Source organism: Phalacrocorax carbo, chromosome 5 (assembly GCF_963921805.1).
Source record: "Phalacrocorax carbo chromosome 5, bPhaCar2.1, whole genome shotgun sequence".
Lineage (NCBI taxonomy): Eukaryota > Metazoa > Chordata > Aves > Suliformes > Phalacrocoracidae > Phalacrocorax > Phalacrocorax carbo.
The window spans coordinates 66287486-66305835 of NC_087517.1; the positions used below are offsets into that span (position 1 = coordinate 66287486).

The following is an 18350-nucleotide window of genomic DNA, read 5'->3' on the forward strand; positions in this document are numbered from 1 at the left end:
GAAGGTGAAATGTCACATTCAGCCTGAGACAGACTACAAGCGCAGTGACACTTACAGGCAAACACAGCTGTCGCTTCAGGAACCTTTTCATCTTGTTTTAAATGGTCTGCTTCCTTCTGCAGAAAAAGGTTGCCTCTCAATTTGTTTCTATCTTACGTTTGCTTGAATGCCCTCTTACTCACAGCACCCGAGCAGGGGCGAGGATGTGCGAGAAGTGAAATTTTGTACGTAGGTTGCTGGTTTTCTGGGTGCCGATCAAATAATAGAGGACAGAGTGAGGGAGTGGATCACACAGTAACGGACAAGTAGGGAATAAATGCGAAAGATGTTGACAGATTAGGGACTGGACAGAGGGAGGGTTTAATGGAAGGACAGCCTTGAGTGCTATGCTCACACGTGTAAGTAGGGTAAAGACTCCTGGGGCTTTAAAGCTAAAACATCACACAAATGTAGCGGCTTCTTAAAATGTCGGGGTTTTTTTCGTTTGGTTTGTTTTCCTTTTTTTTTTTTTTTCATCAAATCAATACTTTTCCTTTACCACGGACTTCTCTGATGTTCTTTCTCAATTATTCTAGAACCTCCAATGTTTCTCCTAGCGAGAAAGGCCTTTTTTCTTTTTTATTTTTTTATAAAAACAGGACGGCCCGGATCTCAGTAACATCTAGCGCAATAACAATTGACTTCAAATACCATATTTCATTTTCAGCTTTGGAATCTACACTGCCCTTAATAACATTTCCTCACCCACTTAGGCACTGCAGCCTAAAAACTTTTGAAAATATAGGCTAAAATTGCAATCCTAGGGACATAAACCTCCTCCCCCATTCAAAAAAATTGATAGTTTAATTAAGTAAAAAACCAAAACCAAACAATAAAACGTTAGCAATGAGACTCTATTAAACAACAACAAGGTGTTCTTTTTGTTTGTTTGTCACTGGCATGATCTCTCACCATCTCAAGCATTGTCTTGTTAATAGCTTAAATATTGCTTCTCACAATTGGGAATTATGACAATGACATTATTTAACTTCTAGTGGACAACTTAGATCTGCATTGACTTCTTATACTGTACTCTAAAGAAAGCGATAGAATATTTATTATTACACCAACACCAACCTGCATATGACAAAGTTTTCTGGACTCAGTTTAGGCTTGGTTCTGTCAGGAAAATCTGAGATTTGAAACACTGACAAACTATTGTTTATGTATCCAGACATAGGCGAGTTGTCATTTACGGAATAAGCATAGTAGTAAACTAAACGAGGAATCATATCTGATGTGAACGCAACAATAAAAGCCTGGAAAAAAAAAATCGGAAAAAGAAATTAAGGAAGTAGCACACAAAACTGGTGAGCAGATTCATAAAGGGGTTTTGGTACTGTGACTCTGTGGCATAACCCAGGACCTTTTAAGCAAGGGTGAGCATGATTAGGGCACTTTACCTTGGTAAAGATGCTGACCGCAGCCTCTGCTGCAAGGGCCAGCACTCTGTGACCAAAATACGTGAACAGTCCTTACAAGAGGCACCAAATCCCACACAGCCCCTCACACCAAACTGCCTTCTATCTCTGATCACAGCGCTCCTTAGTAAAAGAGGAGGTGCAGTTTAGAATGCTTGTGAGAAAGGATGGACTCAAATCCAGTGGGTGATTGCTTTGTGAAAGAAGGGGAGCCATTTTCTCCAGCTGTATTTAAAAAGGAAGCAATAGCTACCAGCACATTTTGCCTGGAAACTTGAGGTACTGCAGATACACAGGTACCCTGCTAATTAGGCAATACCTGCAAGGGGGTTTGTTGCCCAAGACACTTGCAGACCTGATGATGTTTGCTCTTCTACGTTAAGAAGAGGCAACTCTTCTGCTCAGCAGTCTGCTTTACGTTTTACTTAAGATGAAATATTAGCAGAGCATTTTGTTTCTGGTTTATGAAAAGTACTCTGAGCCGTTGCCCTCCCCACCCCGGGACACCCAGAAGCAGCTGAATGAGCAGAATTCCCACAGAACAGGCCTCATAACGACAAGACAGAAATGTCATCCGGCCGACAGAATTAATTCACCTCTCCTGTCCTCTACAGTCCCCTCTGCTTCAGCAGACTAAGCTTCAGACTGGCTTACGCCATTCCAAAACATTGGAAAAGACAGACAAGTGAATGAAAAATGACGGTCCAACGAAGTGTGGATTGGGAGCTGCATGTCATCAACGTACGGCCAGGCCGAACCACCCAAATGGTTTGGCCTTACCTCCGTAGGGTAGCACGTGACAAAGGGGACACTGCTGATGAAGGAGAAAAGGCATCAGCTGATTTTTAAGTCTGCAAATTCTGAGCCCCTGGAAGAATCAAAGCTGATGTAGCACAGCTAAGGTACTTACGTTAGTGACAACAGACAAGATGGCCATTCCGTTCAGGATCTCTTGCCAAACTCCTATGCTATGCGCTTTTGCAGCCACAGGTCTCCTGTACTGAGTGGTTAATTTCCAGGAGTCTACTCGAATCTCCAGGATATTATTCATCAGAGCAAGAAGGGGAGCCAGGGGAAAGGATGCCACGAAGAGAGTAATGAATCCAAACTGAATGACTGCGAGGGAGAAAAGAGAAGTGCTAAAATCTGCCCCTATGAAATACCCTCAGGGTGATGACGAAACAAAGTTGCCACTCGCAGACAAGTGGCAAACTTCTGCCAGGCTGCACAAGGAGTCATCTCCCGGCCTGGCCTGAGCTAAGTGACAACCTGCCCCAGCCCCAGGACTTCTCTAGTCTCTTAGGGCTGCCACTCAGCAGCACCCAGGGGAACAGGACATTCGCGTCCTGCCAAACGATGCTGCCAGCAGCGCTGGACACTAGCTCTTTCATGGTGCTGCAGTTCTGCTCTCATGAACGGAACCTAACTGCAGGGGAATGTACTCACACATCAAGTTTCTGAATTAGGAGAGAGGAGTAATTTAAAGTAAAATAAAAGGGCTAGTTTTCCTCTCCTGCAGTTTGTGCAGAGCAAGCCTGTTCTCCTGAATGAAAAAGAGGAAATACTTTTACTTTTATCACAACCTTACCTCCACCTATTGTTATTGGTTTAGTCAAAATATTAATGCCAAATCTGTACATAAGAGTTCCACTGGGGAGTCTTAACATTAGTTTAAGAATTACAAGTAAAATACACAAGTGATCCCTTTAGTCATTACCAAAATGAAATGTCTCTGGGTACAGAATGTGACAGCCCCCAGTGCAGAGCCAATACTGCCACTGTATTTTCCAGACAGGAAACAGAACATCTTGTCTGGTTTAGGCAGTGGATAAAAATAAATTCCCATACACTAGGCATCAGCTCTTCCATGATTTCAGCGATCAGTGCTTCACCCTAGACGAGCAACAAAATTCCCACTAGCTTAGCAGCCCCAGGACAATGCTAGAGCGTACTGGTTCAGTTCTGATTTAGGAAGAGCGAGAGACCACTTTTCAACAAATTTTGTCCTTCTAATAGACAGATACTAATATTCTTTTAGTGGTTTTCAGATTCAGTTTGGTTTTAATTTCTAGTTTTAGTATCTCAGGTTTTGTAAAGTAATTTCATACGCTGACCTGTTCATGTTACCTTTGAAAAAATCCTGTTCTGTTCCCTGTGCTCCCTCTGCTGGTCTGCTGGACTGTATCAAAACTCTAATCTGTGCAAACCTAAAACTAAATGGATTCTCCCCGATCCAGTTCGCAGATCTCATATCTGCAGTACCCACCCTTACAGCATATTTGGCACTCACCCCATACATACAGTTTCCCCTGACATCAGCTGAGAAAATGCTTGGAACAAGAAAGAAGAGACACGGAGACAGCTGGCTGTGCTGAGAATAATGTTCCCCATTCAAATGAGGGAAACAAACAGTCTTTGCAGCGTTTCTGTGAAATTCCCTGCAGTCTGAGATGCAAAGGCAGCTTTTTCTTTTTATTAATTGGGCTGACCTATTTAATGATTTCCCATAGTTCATCGTCTACTGTTTACCAGACCGCAGTGGTGGCATCAATACGTAACAATTAATTGAGACTCTATTTTTTTGAAAGTGTCAGTACAAGGTGCCTTCTCCTCAATTCTAAATGTGTATTTTTAAACTTACCCATTTCTAGATATTCATAGAACAGGCCTAAGGCTCCAAACGTCTGCAGATCATGGTCTTGCTCCCAGCGACTGTATAAATTTTCTGGATTATTCCTGGCTTTCCGGCGACCCCACCAGTTACAAATCCAGCTGTATATGCAGAAAAAAGTTAACAGTGAGAGAACCAGATCAAGCATCCCTTTCTCTAAGCAAGCTTCTTGTTGTGACATGCTTTTTACTAGCGTGGCTTTCACAAAAAGAGGCCAAAAGCCTCTATGAAATGAGTCTACATGTCAGAAGTTGTGCTTAATTTACAGAATTTTTCTTAGCTTCTTCATACAGCAATACTTGTTATCACCCCTTCCAGGAATTTCCTCTGTCTATAACATGAGCACCTCAGTGTAAGAGCTAACTTACGGTACAATGGCCTCTTGGATATTTCCCCAGATCTGTTTGCCAGCCATGACGATGGTGAGCTGTGTCGTCAATTCTATCAAACAGCCCGCAGGATCGCACTGGCAGAGACAAATTAGGGGTTAGTGACATAAATAATGGACATTGCCCAGATAAACTATATTCTACTACTGCATAAATAAAAGAAAGAAGAGAAGAATAATTCTTAAAACTTGTTTGGACAATACTCGGTTTTGACCTGGACTGCCAGCTAAGATACCCTCTCAGGACGGCTGCTACAGAAAGGCTTTCAATGCTCACTGTGCTTGAAAAAACGCGCACCAGAACGTTACAACCATTTAAAGATGAAGTAATTCAGAGCTGCTTCAGGCTGACCACCGTGCAGGTACCCAAAGGCAGGGCAGCAGGATCCGTGTGCAGCAGCCACCCCACAGCCCCAGCAAGGTGAATCCATGGCACTCAGTTAGCTCTTAGCACCAGACCAACACTGACTGCCCAAGCACCTGCATTTTCTGTTCATATCCCTACACCAGAGGTATTTAAATACCTGCCAGTATCTGGTCTCTGCTGTTTGCTGTAAACACTAGTTTTTAAGTTTCAACTCTTTACGGAAGCCTTCTTAAGAATTTAGCAGCCAGACCAGTATTAGGAGATAGTCCGTCAGTAAGCACACTGCATTGCTTCATTGTGTTTTGCATCAAGTTTTTCCTCCACTATTGAATCCCAAGCAATGCTTCACATTAAACACTGTTATTTCACCTTTGAACAAAGAGCATAATTAGCAATGAAATGAGGGGAAGAAACCGAAAGCTTACAGTTGTGTCTCTTACCAAACAGCTTCTCTGAAAATGTACTGCTTCAAAAAGCTTATGAAGACACCCAAATGCCAGAGACCATTTCCATTTATATTAACTTCCTTCAACCTAGAGGATCACTGTTAAGACCTACAGTGAGATCCACTGGTATTTCAGGAGAACTGAGGCCAAGAAAAGCTTTTTGATTTTTCATAATTGTGACTGACGGCCACAGATTTTCATTGCTGGCACTTCCTCGACCAGCAACAGCGGGAAGAGTCCTTGGAAGCCCCTCCATCAGCCTCAGGATGGCCAGCTGAGGTCCAGCTCGCTCCAGACCAAACCTGCAGCTAGCAATTTATGACTGCACAGGTCGGAGGGGATAAGGAGTTTAAACTAGTTCATTAATATTCAGTCCGCTTTAATTAAAAAGTCCTACCTCTTCGTTCCGCCAGCGATTAAACATGTATGTGTAGGCACCTGGGTAACCAACAAACTTCCCTTTGAAGAAGGCCACGTAGAAGCAGGATGAATAGTAGTTGACAAACTGGAACAGAAACATTTTCATAGTGAGCCTGTTCTCATACTCCATATGAGTTCTGGGAATCTCTGTGAAACCAGAAAACAGTAATTTTATTTTCCTTTATTCCCTTTGAAAGGATACAGATCCATAAATACTCATCACCCACAGTGCCTTTTCATCTCCAAGGGAAGGAGAAGGGAAAGGGAAAGGGAAAGGAAAAGGAAAAGGAAAAGGGAAAGGAAAAGGGAAAGGAAAAGGGAAAGGAAAAGGGAAAGGAAAAGGGAAAGGAAAAGGGAAAGGAAAAGGAAAAGGAAAAGGAAAAGGGAAAGGAAAAGGGAAAGGGAAAGGGAAAGGGAAAGGGAAAGGAAAAGGAAAAGGAAGAGGAAAAGGAAGGGGAAAAGGAAGAGGAAAAGGAAGAGGAAAGCACCTACAAACAGTCCAGCAGATGGAATTCCTGCTCTGAGACCCTACCCTTCGTTTACAATGCAATGCTCTGAGTAGAGAGGCAAGCGAAATTCATTCTTGTAACTTTTATAAATAAGCTTCAATTTCCCCTTCTTTGTACTGTTCACCAGCACTTTTCCACCCCGAAACCTTACCCTGTTTTTAGGAGATCCAAGACGAATCTCAAACATTAACTAGCAGGGTCTCCTCAACTATGAAAATGTCACTGTTGGCAATGCACACAATAAAGACTTTTTTTTTCTTTGTGGTAGAGAAGTACACTTCAGTATTGTTTTTTTTTCAATATGCTCCATGTGTGTAACTTCTATTGAAATCAGCAGAAACCGGATGGGTCCTTGTGCCTCTGGAAGGTGAGGCTGGTAGTCAGGGGAAGATCAGGGAATGATACAGGCATCTCAGTGGTACTGAACTTCACCAAGCCTTTGCTTAAAAATCTGCTGCCATCACATTTACATTTTTAAAGGTAGCAGGAAGCCCTACGCACATTATTGGTGAAGTGTTAAATGATAACATTTAACCAATTCAAGCTGGGCAAAATGGGAAGAAAATACACCACAAGCATTCACATCCCTCTGAATTGGTCAGGACCTGGCAGACGTGCTGAACTCACCGCCCATATGGCAAAGTTATTTTATATATCCGAGTAAATTAACGTTTCCAAGCTTGGCATACGTTTGCACGACAGAAGATCGTTACTGGGAGCCTGTAGTGTACTCCAGAGAAGGCAGTACTCCGTGAGGCCGTCTGCCCAGGCTGCAGCTCTTATGGGCAGTTCAAATGTTTACACCAGACACTCCACATTCAGAGCACCAGAGGCAGGTTACACCTGCATGGCCAAAAACAAACTCTGGCCTAACCTTTTTAAGTAATTCAAGAGTGAGAAGAGTTAGAACAGACAATCCTGATGGCCGCAGCCAACATTTCGTACCCTGGACCTGGGATAAGAGCAGCTGCCAGAGCTGCCAGAGGAGGGCAGCAGACCCACAAAAGTAAACGTTTATTTTCCCTCTGTAACGGATAACCACAGGTAATGCCGACACTTAAGAAATTAATCCTCTGCACTTGCAAGCAGCAAAATAACACTGCTGAGCCTTCATCCTTGTAATTCATGCCCTTCAAGAAAGAAAGGTTTTAAAAAATGACGATTTTCTGGTTTGTTGGGTTTTTTTTTCTTTTTTTGCTAGACGCAATTTTACTTATTACTTGTTCTGTCTTTCTTTGGTCTAATTTGGCCAAGTGAGATAAGCAATACCTATCTCTGAGACAAGAGATGGTTCACGATAAATCAGAAGAAACCCGATGCAACATGACATTAAGTTTCTGCAAGAAACATCTTTCGATTCTTGATTCTACTTGTAAGACCTCATAAAAAAGATCACCCAGCTGTTTTTGACAGCTGTACAAACCACAAGTACCTAATACGTTCAGCTCCCCCGCCCCCAGTTGAATATTCTGCAATTACTTCTTTCCATAAAGCACCCGCAGGGACTTTTACATCTAAATCATTTAGGGGAAACAATGAAAAACATGTAAGAAGGGCTCTAGGGAAGGATATTTCCAGCAAGAAAGCGACAGTCAAACATAAAAACCTGCTACAAACCCAGCAGATCTTTCTGGGCTGGCCTGCCTGCAGCTCCTCCAGCTCTGGAGTGAGCCTACTGCAGGTAACGCTTCCCAGGGCTACAGCCACAAGGACACATCCTGGGCCCAACTTCTCAGCCTGCTCAATCGCTGCCTTCAATCGGTATGAACTCCAATCTAAACCCAGGGCTACAGGAAATGGTGCCAAGAGAAAACCCTGGAAAATATACTGTCCTATCCCATACCCCAGCCTCCTACCTTTTCCCCCAAAGAAAGAGACACGATTATTTAGTCTTTTTTCTTGTAAAGATAGCTGTGAAATCTGTGATCTATTTGTAAAAATATATCTAATTTCTAACTAGGATTTCTAATTGAAACACTGCTAAATCGAGACAGTTTGATCTTGCTTTGGTGACTCTGATATAACACGATAATTTTTAATTATGTTCAGAACTAGGATTGTCTCTGTAGACTAGTTTTAATATAAGCAAACATGATACTGAGAGAAACCAGCTTATGATAACTATTCAGATGCAGGGAACGTGTTCAGTAAGGCCATTAATCCAACCGAGTCATTGCTGCAAGCTGCAGACTAAGGTCCTAGCGCTCCTGCTGTGTCCCAATTGGGAACAACTACACAGAGCGCCTCTAGACGCATTCTACCTTTAGCGACTCCGTGAAAATTCTGTCTTCAAGTGCACTGCTTACCCATATCAGTAATCCAGATGGCTATTCTCTCGTATAAGAAATTCAGTATCATGATGATGACAAAATTCAGGCACGAGGCTGTGACTGAAGTTGCCAGCTGGGGGGTCAGTAATCCGCTGATGGGCTGCAACGTTTGAGTGTTCTCCATCAGGCTGGCAAAGGCAGCGTACACCGCAAGACGATACACGATCACAGCTATCATGCTGGCTATAATCAGAGACACCTGAGGAAAGGACAGAGATTTGAAATACACTTACAGCTCAGCAGAGCTATATGCACACAGCTTTGGACGTAAGATGTAAATCAGCATGCTTTGTAGTTTGTACATTTTATTCTTTATGGGTATGAGTTCAGCAGCATTGAAATGCAAAGTACACAGGCAAAATACTTTGTTATATTAGACACATTAAACCCAACAAAATTCCTTTGTTAATGCAAGAGAAGCAGACAACCTAATACCAATTAAATAAACAAATAGTGCAGAAGGATACAGACGGACAGAAATGGAGATGGAAGGGACAAGTTAATCATATTGCCTGCCCTGAAATTCACTCTGCAGATATTTCTACAGAGGAATATGTAGGTATTTCATCGTAGTGAATAATACTTTTTTTCCCCTTTACTACAAAGTTATTCAGTATCGTCTGTCAACAGCACATAAGCCAGCAAAAACGTTACCCCTGTGCTAAAATGTCCAATCAAATTACTAATTAATGGTAGATCTCCAAGGTAGTTTTTTTTTTTAATCTAAATTGAAGTACATTTTGCATGACAGCAGGATATCTGCAGGACAAGAATAAAAGCATGTGTTAATATCATGATTAAAACCAGTTTGGGTTAATGGCATGATTAGTGATGATCAGCAACTCTGATAAATGTTAAAATGATGATTCAAATAGATGCTCACCCAGAACAACACTGTAGTTCCTGAGATGCAGAACCGCACAGCCTGGCTAGTTATAGGCAAATAAGGCTCCATCTCCTGAAACAGTCAAGCAAGCACAGCACAGTTCACAAATCCGTAATCTTATTCTAACATCAAGCAGCACACAGAGCTCTCATCAGCTGTGTGAAAGTGCCCACATCCGAGGAAAACCATTCAGAAGCCCCCTCTCTAAAAGGGCAGGTATGACACGATTTTGAATGTGCTGGTGAGAAAAAAAGATCAGGACACAAGTGGCCATAACAATGCTAAAAGTAAAGACAGTACTTGGAAGAATGGTTAAACCTTTGCAAAAATCAATCAGTAGCTGAAGGACAAAGACCACCTCCTTCATTAGCTGAAGAGGACAGAACAATTACTGTAAGGCTAGGTCAGCAGTCATACAGCTCTGAGTCCGAAACTGGACTGAATTTTAATAAATTCTTCATGTCAAAGTTTCTTAAAATGGTTATCTACTTGGACGTACCACATTTTTCCACACAGCCAGAGAGCGTTTTTCTCCACTCCTTCAATTTATTTCTTTATTCTTTTTTTAATGGAAGCAATGGCTACATTCATTAGTTGCCAATCTCTGCTGCAGCATCAGGCAGCTAGGTCTTACCCAAGAGAGTATCCCCACATAGCACATGAACAACTTTCCATGTTCGTGTAAAGTTCTCTTTTTCGCAACCAATTCTAATTCCTACAATATCAGATTATATGTATTAAGAAAGGATCATTTAAGAACTAATGCCAGTGGAAGAAGATTTAGTAAAAAAAAAAAAAGTCTGAACTTGATAAATCTTTGGGACAAGGCACCATAGTATGCTTACGCTCCTCTTGGTCAAAGGAGCACCAATTACAGGCGAGCGCAATATTAAGTAATATTATCAGTAAGTATATTGAACGAGGAAGTGCTTGTTTTGACAACAGAAGATATCGATCCTGTAAAATGCTGTTGAAGGGAGTTTATTTTCTGTTGCACAAAAGCCCAGAATGTGCCGAACGCGCTGCTGTAAGGTGGTGTAATTACGCTGAATACAATGGCCCCAACTGAGCCATTCTTTGGTGATGTTACAGTTAAAGGCTCTATTAACAGAGCTATTAAAAAAACCAGCTGAAGGTAAGATACAAGCGCAGACAGCAGGTGGCTTTACATAGGCTCATAACATTTTATACCTATTATGTATTAATAGGTATATTCTATATTAAGAACAAACGTTTCGCACATTCTAGGCTGTTCTACAAGTCTTCCGCTTTAGAACAAAACGTAGGTGATAACGGTTGCCTATCAATGACAGGCAATGACAGAGCCTAGGTCTGAATGGAACGTTTTGTTATTTATATAAATTAAGATTCTACTGTAATCATCAAAAACAGATTTTAGCTACTATCTAGCTAAATAGTTTAGCATTGTGACCAAATGAGGGGTTAATTAAAGCCTCAAGATGGGCAAATCCTGTTCCAGTGCACCTAGAACTTTGAATCATGGCCAGGAATAATGAGGACAGTTTTCCGAGCAAAGCAAAGCCAGCCTCCGGATGCAAGAAACTCAGTGACCTGTATCCATATTATCTTATCAGTCTTCAAATAAGTTAATTCTGCAATCACTGTCCTTTCACACGTTCAGTATTGCACATTATCTAAAAAAAGGAAATTACACTGCAGTGTGGCTAGCCTACATGGTTTGCTACAAGTGGGTATTGATAAGGATCACAGCTAAAGCCTGCCACGCAAAAGCTTCTGAAAATCTACTGAGGAAATAAATTGATGTGTCATAAAGTAAAGGACTGTACAGTCATTGAATTTTTATGGTAATTGTTAATGCATACTTAGAAAGCACAGAACAGTGCAGTATCTCACTCTTGAGATAAGAAAACTATGGTCCAATTTCTGTTTCCAAAGTAAAGTCCAAATAAACCGTCCTAAGAGACCTGCATTATTTTGAGAGAGAACAATCTTCTCCCTCCGGACAGTCACACAAACGCACCTCAGCCAGGCCATCTTCGGCCGTAATCTGCTGCAGCTCATTCACCTTGCCAGACTACAGGTTTTGGTCCCTGCTGTACAAAACCGCTGCCTACCCGTCAGCCCATTACTTCCCTGTCCTCACACGATTACCCTCCGCTGCAGGCCGTTACTTCAGAGCACTCAAGGGGCACGAACTGCCTGTGAGATTTCCCCTTGCTCTTGCCTCCGACTGCAGAAGCACAGCGGTTCAGCTGGTTTTGGTCACTGTGCAGCCATGTAAGACAGCGGAGGTTTTGAGCCTGAGCATACACAGGGATGGATGCAAACTAGCAACTACCACGCAACAGGCAGACATCTGTTTTCAATTAGCTGCACTAGCTATCCAAAACCTGATTTACCTGAAACCATTTTCCTGAGCATGCCGAAATCAATATCTCAGCGGAGCTACACTTAAAATCACAGTGCACGGATATCAAAGATCTCTGCGTGACTCCAGAGTACAAGTTACAGGTATAAGGACAACAGCATTAATGCTGCATGTGCGGAAGGGGAAGGAGAGACAGAAAAACTGCCTCTCATGGGAAATAAGATTAGTGTATATACTCCCTAATAATTAAGGAGAGAAACCCTGAAAGACAGGGCTACTCTTTATATAACAATGATGCTTCCCATGTTCTGGCTAAGCTGCTGTTTCTTTTCTGAAGACTGTGTTATCTAAGTCTACTTACGGCTACTGAAAATAAGTTATTTATATGCAATTCTATGAAGAGGAAGGATGATTTAAAAAGACGTCAAATTCAGGTGGCAGGAGTTTTTATTGGAATGCAACCACCTGATCCCCAAATTTGTCAAATAATTCCTACCTAAATTAAATTTAAATGAAGACAATTAACATCTAGTGGGTATTTGCATAGAGCATTTAACAGAGTTAAACAATGTGGTTAATTGTATCTCAGATTTCAGCCAAAGGGCTTCAGCAACCTTCATCTCTCTAGAGAGAGTTCCCCAAAGTGGCTGTATATCAGAAACAAAACCACAGCAGCACAGAGTGTTTTTAAAGCCTTGAAGATTTCAGAGACCACTACCTTGAAACATGCAGGACACTGTAAAGATGGTATTAGCCACGTGAAAGCTATGAACTTTGCCTTTGTATTCCTGCTTTAATATATTGGTTTCCTGTGGAAATTAAAATCAGGGTAGTAAAATTAAAATCAGAGACTAATTAATGAAAGTTAAGTGCACTCCAGAGGCAAACCCCTGCCACGTTCCATTTATTCTGTGTCAAAAGCCTAGATACAGAAGACGGCTGCAGGAAGAGAGCCACGGTCCAAGAGACGGGGCATGCCCGCCATGTGCAAGAGGAGGCTGAAGTGCTGAGCGCCCTCTGCTACTGTTACCTTCAGACTGGAAAGCAGGACAGCCTCACCGCAACGGCCCTGCGCCGGCGTAAAACACACCCTTGAAAGGCAGGGCTAGGAACTCCAGAACTTTGCTTTGATATTCAATGCAGTCTATGCTGTTCAGTGAGGATATGCTTGGCATCACGTTCTACATATTTAAGCCAAACTCACTGCTACCATAAACACAGCTCTGTGGAGATGTAATAGCTGAGGGCCTGCCCTGTGCCAACACAAATGCAGCACTGCTTATGTGCGTCACACAAATCTCTACCTAGCCATGAGATACGGACTTGTTCCTGAGGCACAACTCATTATCAGACCATCTTTCAGCACACAAGTGAATTTGCGTGCACGTCAGCCCAGCAGGCTCAGTACCTGAGTTACAGGATTCTTCTTCTTTTGGGTACATTTTGCCTCGTACTCAGGCCTCAGCTGGAGTTGTTGCTGTTCCTCTTCAAAATCAACCAAATCCCACTCATATTTCAGTCTAGCTTGCCGCCTCTTCCAAAACTCCAAGAAAAGTGTAACTGCAATTTGGAAATGTTAAAATAAAATTAAAGGAGAAGTTAAGAAGTTCATGAACCAAGTTAAACTCTTCTGCATTGGCTTCTATTCTGCTATTATTTATCCTCACAGTGTAACCCTTCTGTTTTTGTTAACTACCTATTAAAATCCTCAACTAAGACCATACTACGGATTAAGTAATTTATCAGCTACCTGAATTCCAGAATTGGTTGACAAGGAGGATGCTAAGACAGGACACGGGTATTTCCATGGTTATGACGACCACAATCAGTTACAGTTTAACTGCTTTTCATACACAAATAGCAACATGGAATTGACAAAGGAACATGGTAATTCAACTAGTTGCTTGAGTATAAACCCGTAACACATGAACAGCTATTACAAGTAAGGAGAACTGTTTTCAAGCAGAATGTTCAAAGATTTCTGTTGCTTTTTGATTATTACTCGATATCATGGCCGTTTTAAAGACAGCGAATGTCTGATGTTTTCACATGATTAAGAGTGAGGCTGGCTTAAGAAAGTTTTAAGGCACGAGGGAACTGATTTCATATATAAAATAAACAACATTATTGTATTATGTAAGGTTTAAAAAGCCCTCCAAAAACTACTTTAAAATGTAAACCTTTGGTAATCTGATTGTTCATGTTTGAAGTGGAGAGGCTTTACGGTTTTCACAAACCCAGGAAAGCATATCTTCTGCAGTTCTAAAACCTTTTGCTAGTACTTCCTGAATGACTAATCCATGTCACTCAAAGGCTGGTGCTTAAAACCAAGAGAAGTTTTCAAAAATGGCCATACTACGTCATCTTATTTGATTTTTTTTTTGAGAGTGCTCTACAAAAAAATTCGTGGCTGGGTCCTTCGATGACAAATATACAAACAGATTTTCTATTAGCATACAGAGATCTTTGTGTGTTAATGAAATATCTATATTCAAATCGAAGATTTAATTATGATATTTCATAGAAACTGTATGAAACAGGAGACAAGGTACTTAAGGAAATAAGAAACAATAACTACACTATCCTGCATCTATAAACCTTCACAGAGTTTAAGAAAAGAACATGTATTCAAGACTCTGAATGAGTATCACTTGGTGTGAAACCGTGCTTATAGAGTCAGGAAATCCACCTATTTCTGCACCATCAAAACATACTATAATGTATGAACTTCACTGGAGTAGAAGCCAACCAATTCTCATCCTAAAAGTGCTGCTAATGAAGTGGGCATGCTGGACCACCATCCAGTGAAAGGACACGGCTCTCTGCTCCTTCACAGGGACACTGATCATGTGCAGGGCTCAGCAGAGAGGGCTCTTACGAGGACTGCCTAAGGTAGGACCACTCTAAGGTTACTAAGGAAAGAAACAAATCTTAGCAGTTAGAGCACGCAGTGCTTATGATATCCTAGATATCTGCTGGATTTTGTTTAGGTTTGTTTAAGCCCAGTCCCTCTGTAACTTTAAATTATTTTTACTCCTTCATCACTTTTGCATCTGGGGGAGAATATTAAAGCAAAGCCATTATTCCTCTCCTTCTCAATTCCAGTGTCCCTCAGCAGTTTGGCCAAGATCTCCTTATTGCTCAACATAAAACTTATCGACTGTACTCACCCCATATGCCCATGAAAATGGCAAAAAAGAGAGTTGCCACGTTGTCAAACAAATAGGAATACTGCAACGGAACACACAGGAACAGGTTGGTACCGAAACAGTTTTCAGTGTGAACAAAAATGACAAGTGACTGGAGAACCAGATACAGACCTCTGAGGACGCACAGGTCGTGTTTAGTCTCCAGTATTCGCACTCTCGGTCACAAAGAGGGCACATGATGATCTCTCCTCCAATTGCAGGGTCACAGATTTCTTTGCTGAGGAGAAAATATTGTACAGTATCTGTTTTCATAGCATCTTAAGAGCTTGCTATATGAAATTTATTTTTAAAAAATGAATTAAGAGCTTCATTTGTTCAAAGCTCAACATCTGCAGCTTCACAGAGAAGATGCCAAGTCTTGTCATTCACTGGTGTTAACCTGGAGCTGGTCAGGACAAGCCAAGGAACGTAGCAGCTGCTACAAGGACAACTAGCAATTCACTTGGTATGGGCTTTCTGCTTCTATCAGTAACGAATCAGAAGCCTGTAAGGAGCCATACTGCACATGCACTGCTTCCAGGCGAGATATAACCCATGTTATTTCTCATCAGGTTAGCAATGCGTTCAAGACACCTGTACTAAAAGCAGAGGTATTAATTCAGCTTTGCTGTCTGCAGTAAAATTTGCTACTTCGATTGAACTACTACAGTGGGCAAAGTTTACAATCCTTTGATAGTCCTTCAGTGTCCAGAGAAATCTGCACATGTATAGCAGTATTCCCAGGTGAATTCTGAACCTAGCTAAAATGTAAGTCTCAAAATGACATAATTCAATAGAATGGATGATAATTTTAACCTGTTATTCATCTTTTATGGTTAAACCTCAAAATTTTCTGGAAGCCTTCTAATAAAAATCAATGTCAACCCTCTTTTCCGCTCCCCACCCATCCACCCGCCCCAAGTCCCCGAATACAATGAATCTTGTGACCCTTCAAAAAACAATGCTTATTTACAAAAGAAGCAAACCCTGGCTTCCAAGATACTGGATCCCTCTTTGATGGGAGAACACTGCTGATCTGTGCTGTACTCGTGCTTTCAGTAGTTAGTACAAATGACGACCTACACAAAACGGTCAACGGACTACTCTGCCAGACAGATTAAAATAGGAAAGCTTAAGGCAACAATGAACACTTGAAACAACTGATTTTGAGAGATACCAGTGGTAGCCTTAGGACTTTATGTATTGCAGGTACTCCAGTATAAAACGCTGTTGCCAAATGGGAATAAAATATTGCTTTTCACCTACAAATTGATTCTTACTAATTAATAGTCACAAGTTCTGCCTTAGCCACAAGTTCTGCCTTAGCCGTCCACCACCATTTGAGTCAATAAAGATAGATAAAGAACAAATTAATCTGCTCTGACAAGCTTTAAAAGCTTGTTATCTGTCTTTTTTGCAAGAACAAAGTTTTCATATTGCTTAGCTTTTTCCGCTATAAGCCCAGAAGATTGCCAAAATTACACTCACCTGCTCATATTTTTGTCCATTGTACACAAACCATAAAAAAAACACATTAAGCCAACAACTGCTGCAAGGAATAACATCTCAGTGTAAAATCCCAGCCAGGCAAAATAGATTCCAATCTTCTCACCATAGTACTTCCTGAATACAGAGAAAACGCAATTAACAGGAATACAAAGCAAAGTATAAAACTGCAGTAGAGCAAACCGGCCAGAGTCAAAAATGGAACACTTGGCAAAATTCTCATTTAACAGAGAGGAAATGCATTGATGCACGCTGAAAAAACTGGATTTGAAGCTAGCTGCGAGAAGTTACACAAGCTCAATGAACAAAATATATGGCCTCTTTTGACCCTTTTTTCCCTCCTGGCAGAAGCTCCAGCTTTAAAATTACTCTTTTCCCTTTCCACGGGTTAATATAAATGAAGACTTACTTTATTTTCCAAGGAGTTACACAAAATGAAACTGGGCACAACAGTTCTGATCATATGGTTGGAACCAGCGAGTAATTCACAGAAATACAACTGGCTGTGTTAAAAATGGGGCAATTGTAACCCATGAATAAAGTAATGTTTTTGTTATATTGTATGAACTGACTCAAAGAAATCTTGGGCAAGGCGAGTTCAAATTCAGATTTAGTACTGAATTCAGAGCCCAGCCTCAGAAACTGATTTCATCACTGTTTTTAAGTCTGTATTGAAATTTCAAAATTTCAAATCAACCTTCGAAAATTGTGGCAGATATCGATTATAAAATCCAAGATATTCTTCATACAGGCTCCCCTACAGCGGAATTACCTGTAAGATACCTGACCCCAAGAGCACTGTCTAGATTTCAAGAGGCTTGATTTGAGACAAAGCATGTTTCCAGTTGCTAGTAAAAACCTGCGTCGTGTCCTCCAAGGACCTAGTGCCCAATTAAGGAGCCAGTTCTCATCAAATCTTAAAAGTAGTAAAAGGTTCCCAGCATGATCAAGCTACAAATGAATACACGCTTGTATTGCAGTGAGAACCAAGTAAATATAATAAAGCACAGGCAGTATTTTACCTGATGAGGTCCAAAGGCTGTTCTTTGTAGAACTGCAAGAAACGGGCCCACTCCATGTACAGCGTGTATCTCTCGTTGTCACAGTTTTGATCATTTGCCTTTTTCCAGTACTGGCACTGCGAGCAAATCAGAGTAAAGGCAAAACACCTGACTGACAGACTCAAATAGTCCATTAAAAGAAATGAACATTGATGATGCATCCTTCTTAAGATTATGCCAATTAAACTGATTTGAAATTCAACCTTAGCACTCTACTTCACCACTTTATTTAAGTGGAACCCTTTTTACACGTGTTTTAAGGTTATACACGTTTTCAGAAAACATTTTCTGCCTTAGACATTAAGTCAACCTGGGCTGTAACCACATCACGCTACTTTACGCCAGTGTTGTGCCAGTACAACATACTTGTTTGCACTGGTAGATTACTGCAGTGACTGGTTTGTTCCTTTACACTTGCAAAGCACGTGCAGTTGCAGAAGTTCAACCTTCCCTAAAGCAGAAATCCACCATTTTACTCCAGCTTCATTAAAAATAATGCAAATTTAAATCCTGTTCTCTGTACTTCTGAATCAGGCTCTCATCGTAAACTGCACAACCAAAAGCATTTCACCCAGAGATGTAAATTAGGGGATATAAATTAAAGTTGTTTCCTGCCTCCAGCCATAGCACTGTAACGTACTCCACGCCACGGTTTCTCAAGCTGTGTAGTGCAAGGACGTGCAAAATGAAATTCTGACTCTAATTAACTTCGGTGGTGGTCACCACTATCGTGTATCTACCTGTCAAATACTACGAGAATTTTGGAAG

The 18350-nt window shown here is 41.2% G+C and overlaps 1 protein-coding gene across 4 annotated transcripts in view; it reads right to left on the reverse strand.

The window, feature by feature from the left end:
* The window catches only part of ANO5 (anoctamin 5), a 63752-nt gene that overhangs the window by 4627 nt on the left and 40775 nt on the right, over positions 1-18350 (reverse strand). For all 4 annotated transcript variants that reach the window (XM_064452856.1, XM_064452857.1, XM_064452855.1 and 1 more), the window contains 12 exons: positions 17544-17659; positions 16504-16638; positions 15148-15253; positions 14998-15058; positions 13236-13387; positions 9475-9549; positions 8568-8790; positions 5730-5899; positions 4500-4597; positions 4102-4232; positions 2371-2576; positions 1117-1298 (listed from right to left, as the gene is read on the reverse strand). In XM_064452856.1, coding sequence (XP_064308926.1) covers positions 1117-1298; positions 2371-2576; positions 4102-4232; positions 4500-4597; positions 5730-5899; positions 8568-8790; positions 9475-9549; positions 13236-13387; positions 14998-15058; positions 15148-15253; positions 16504-16638; positions 17544-17659 — 1655 coding nt within the window. The remainder of the gene's footprint in view (positions 1-1116; positions 1299-2370; positions 2577-4101; positions 4233-4499; positions 4598-5729; positions 5900-8567; positions 8791-9474; positions 9550-13235; positions 13388-14997; positions 15059-15147; positions 15254-16503; positions 16639-17543; positions 17660-18350) is intronic.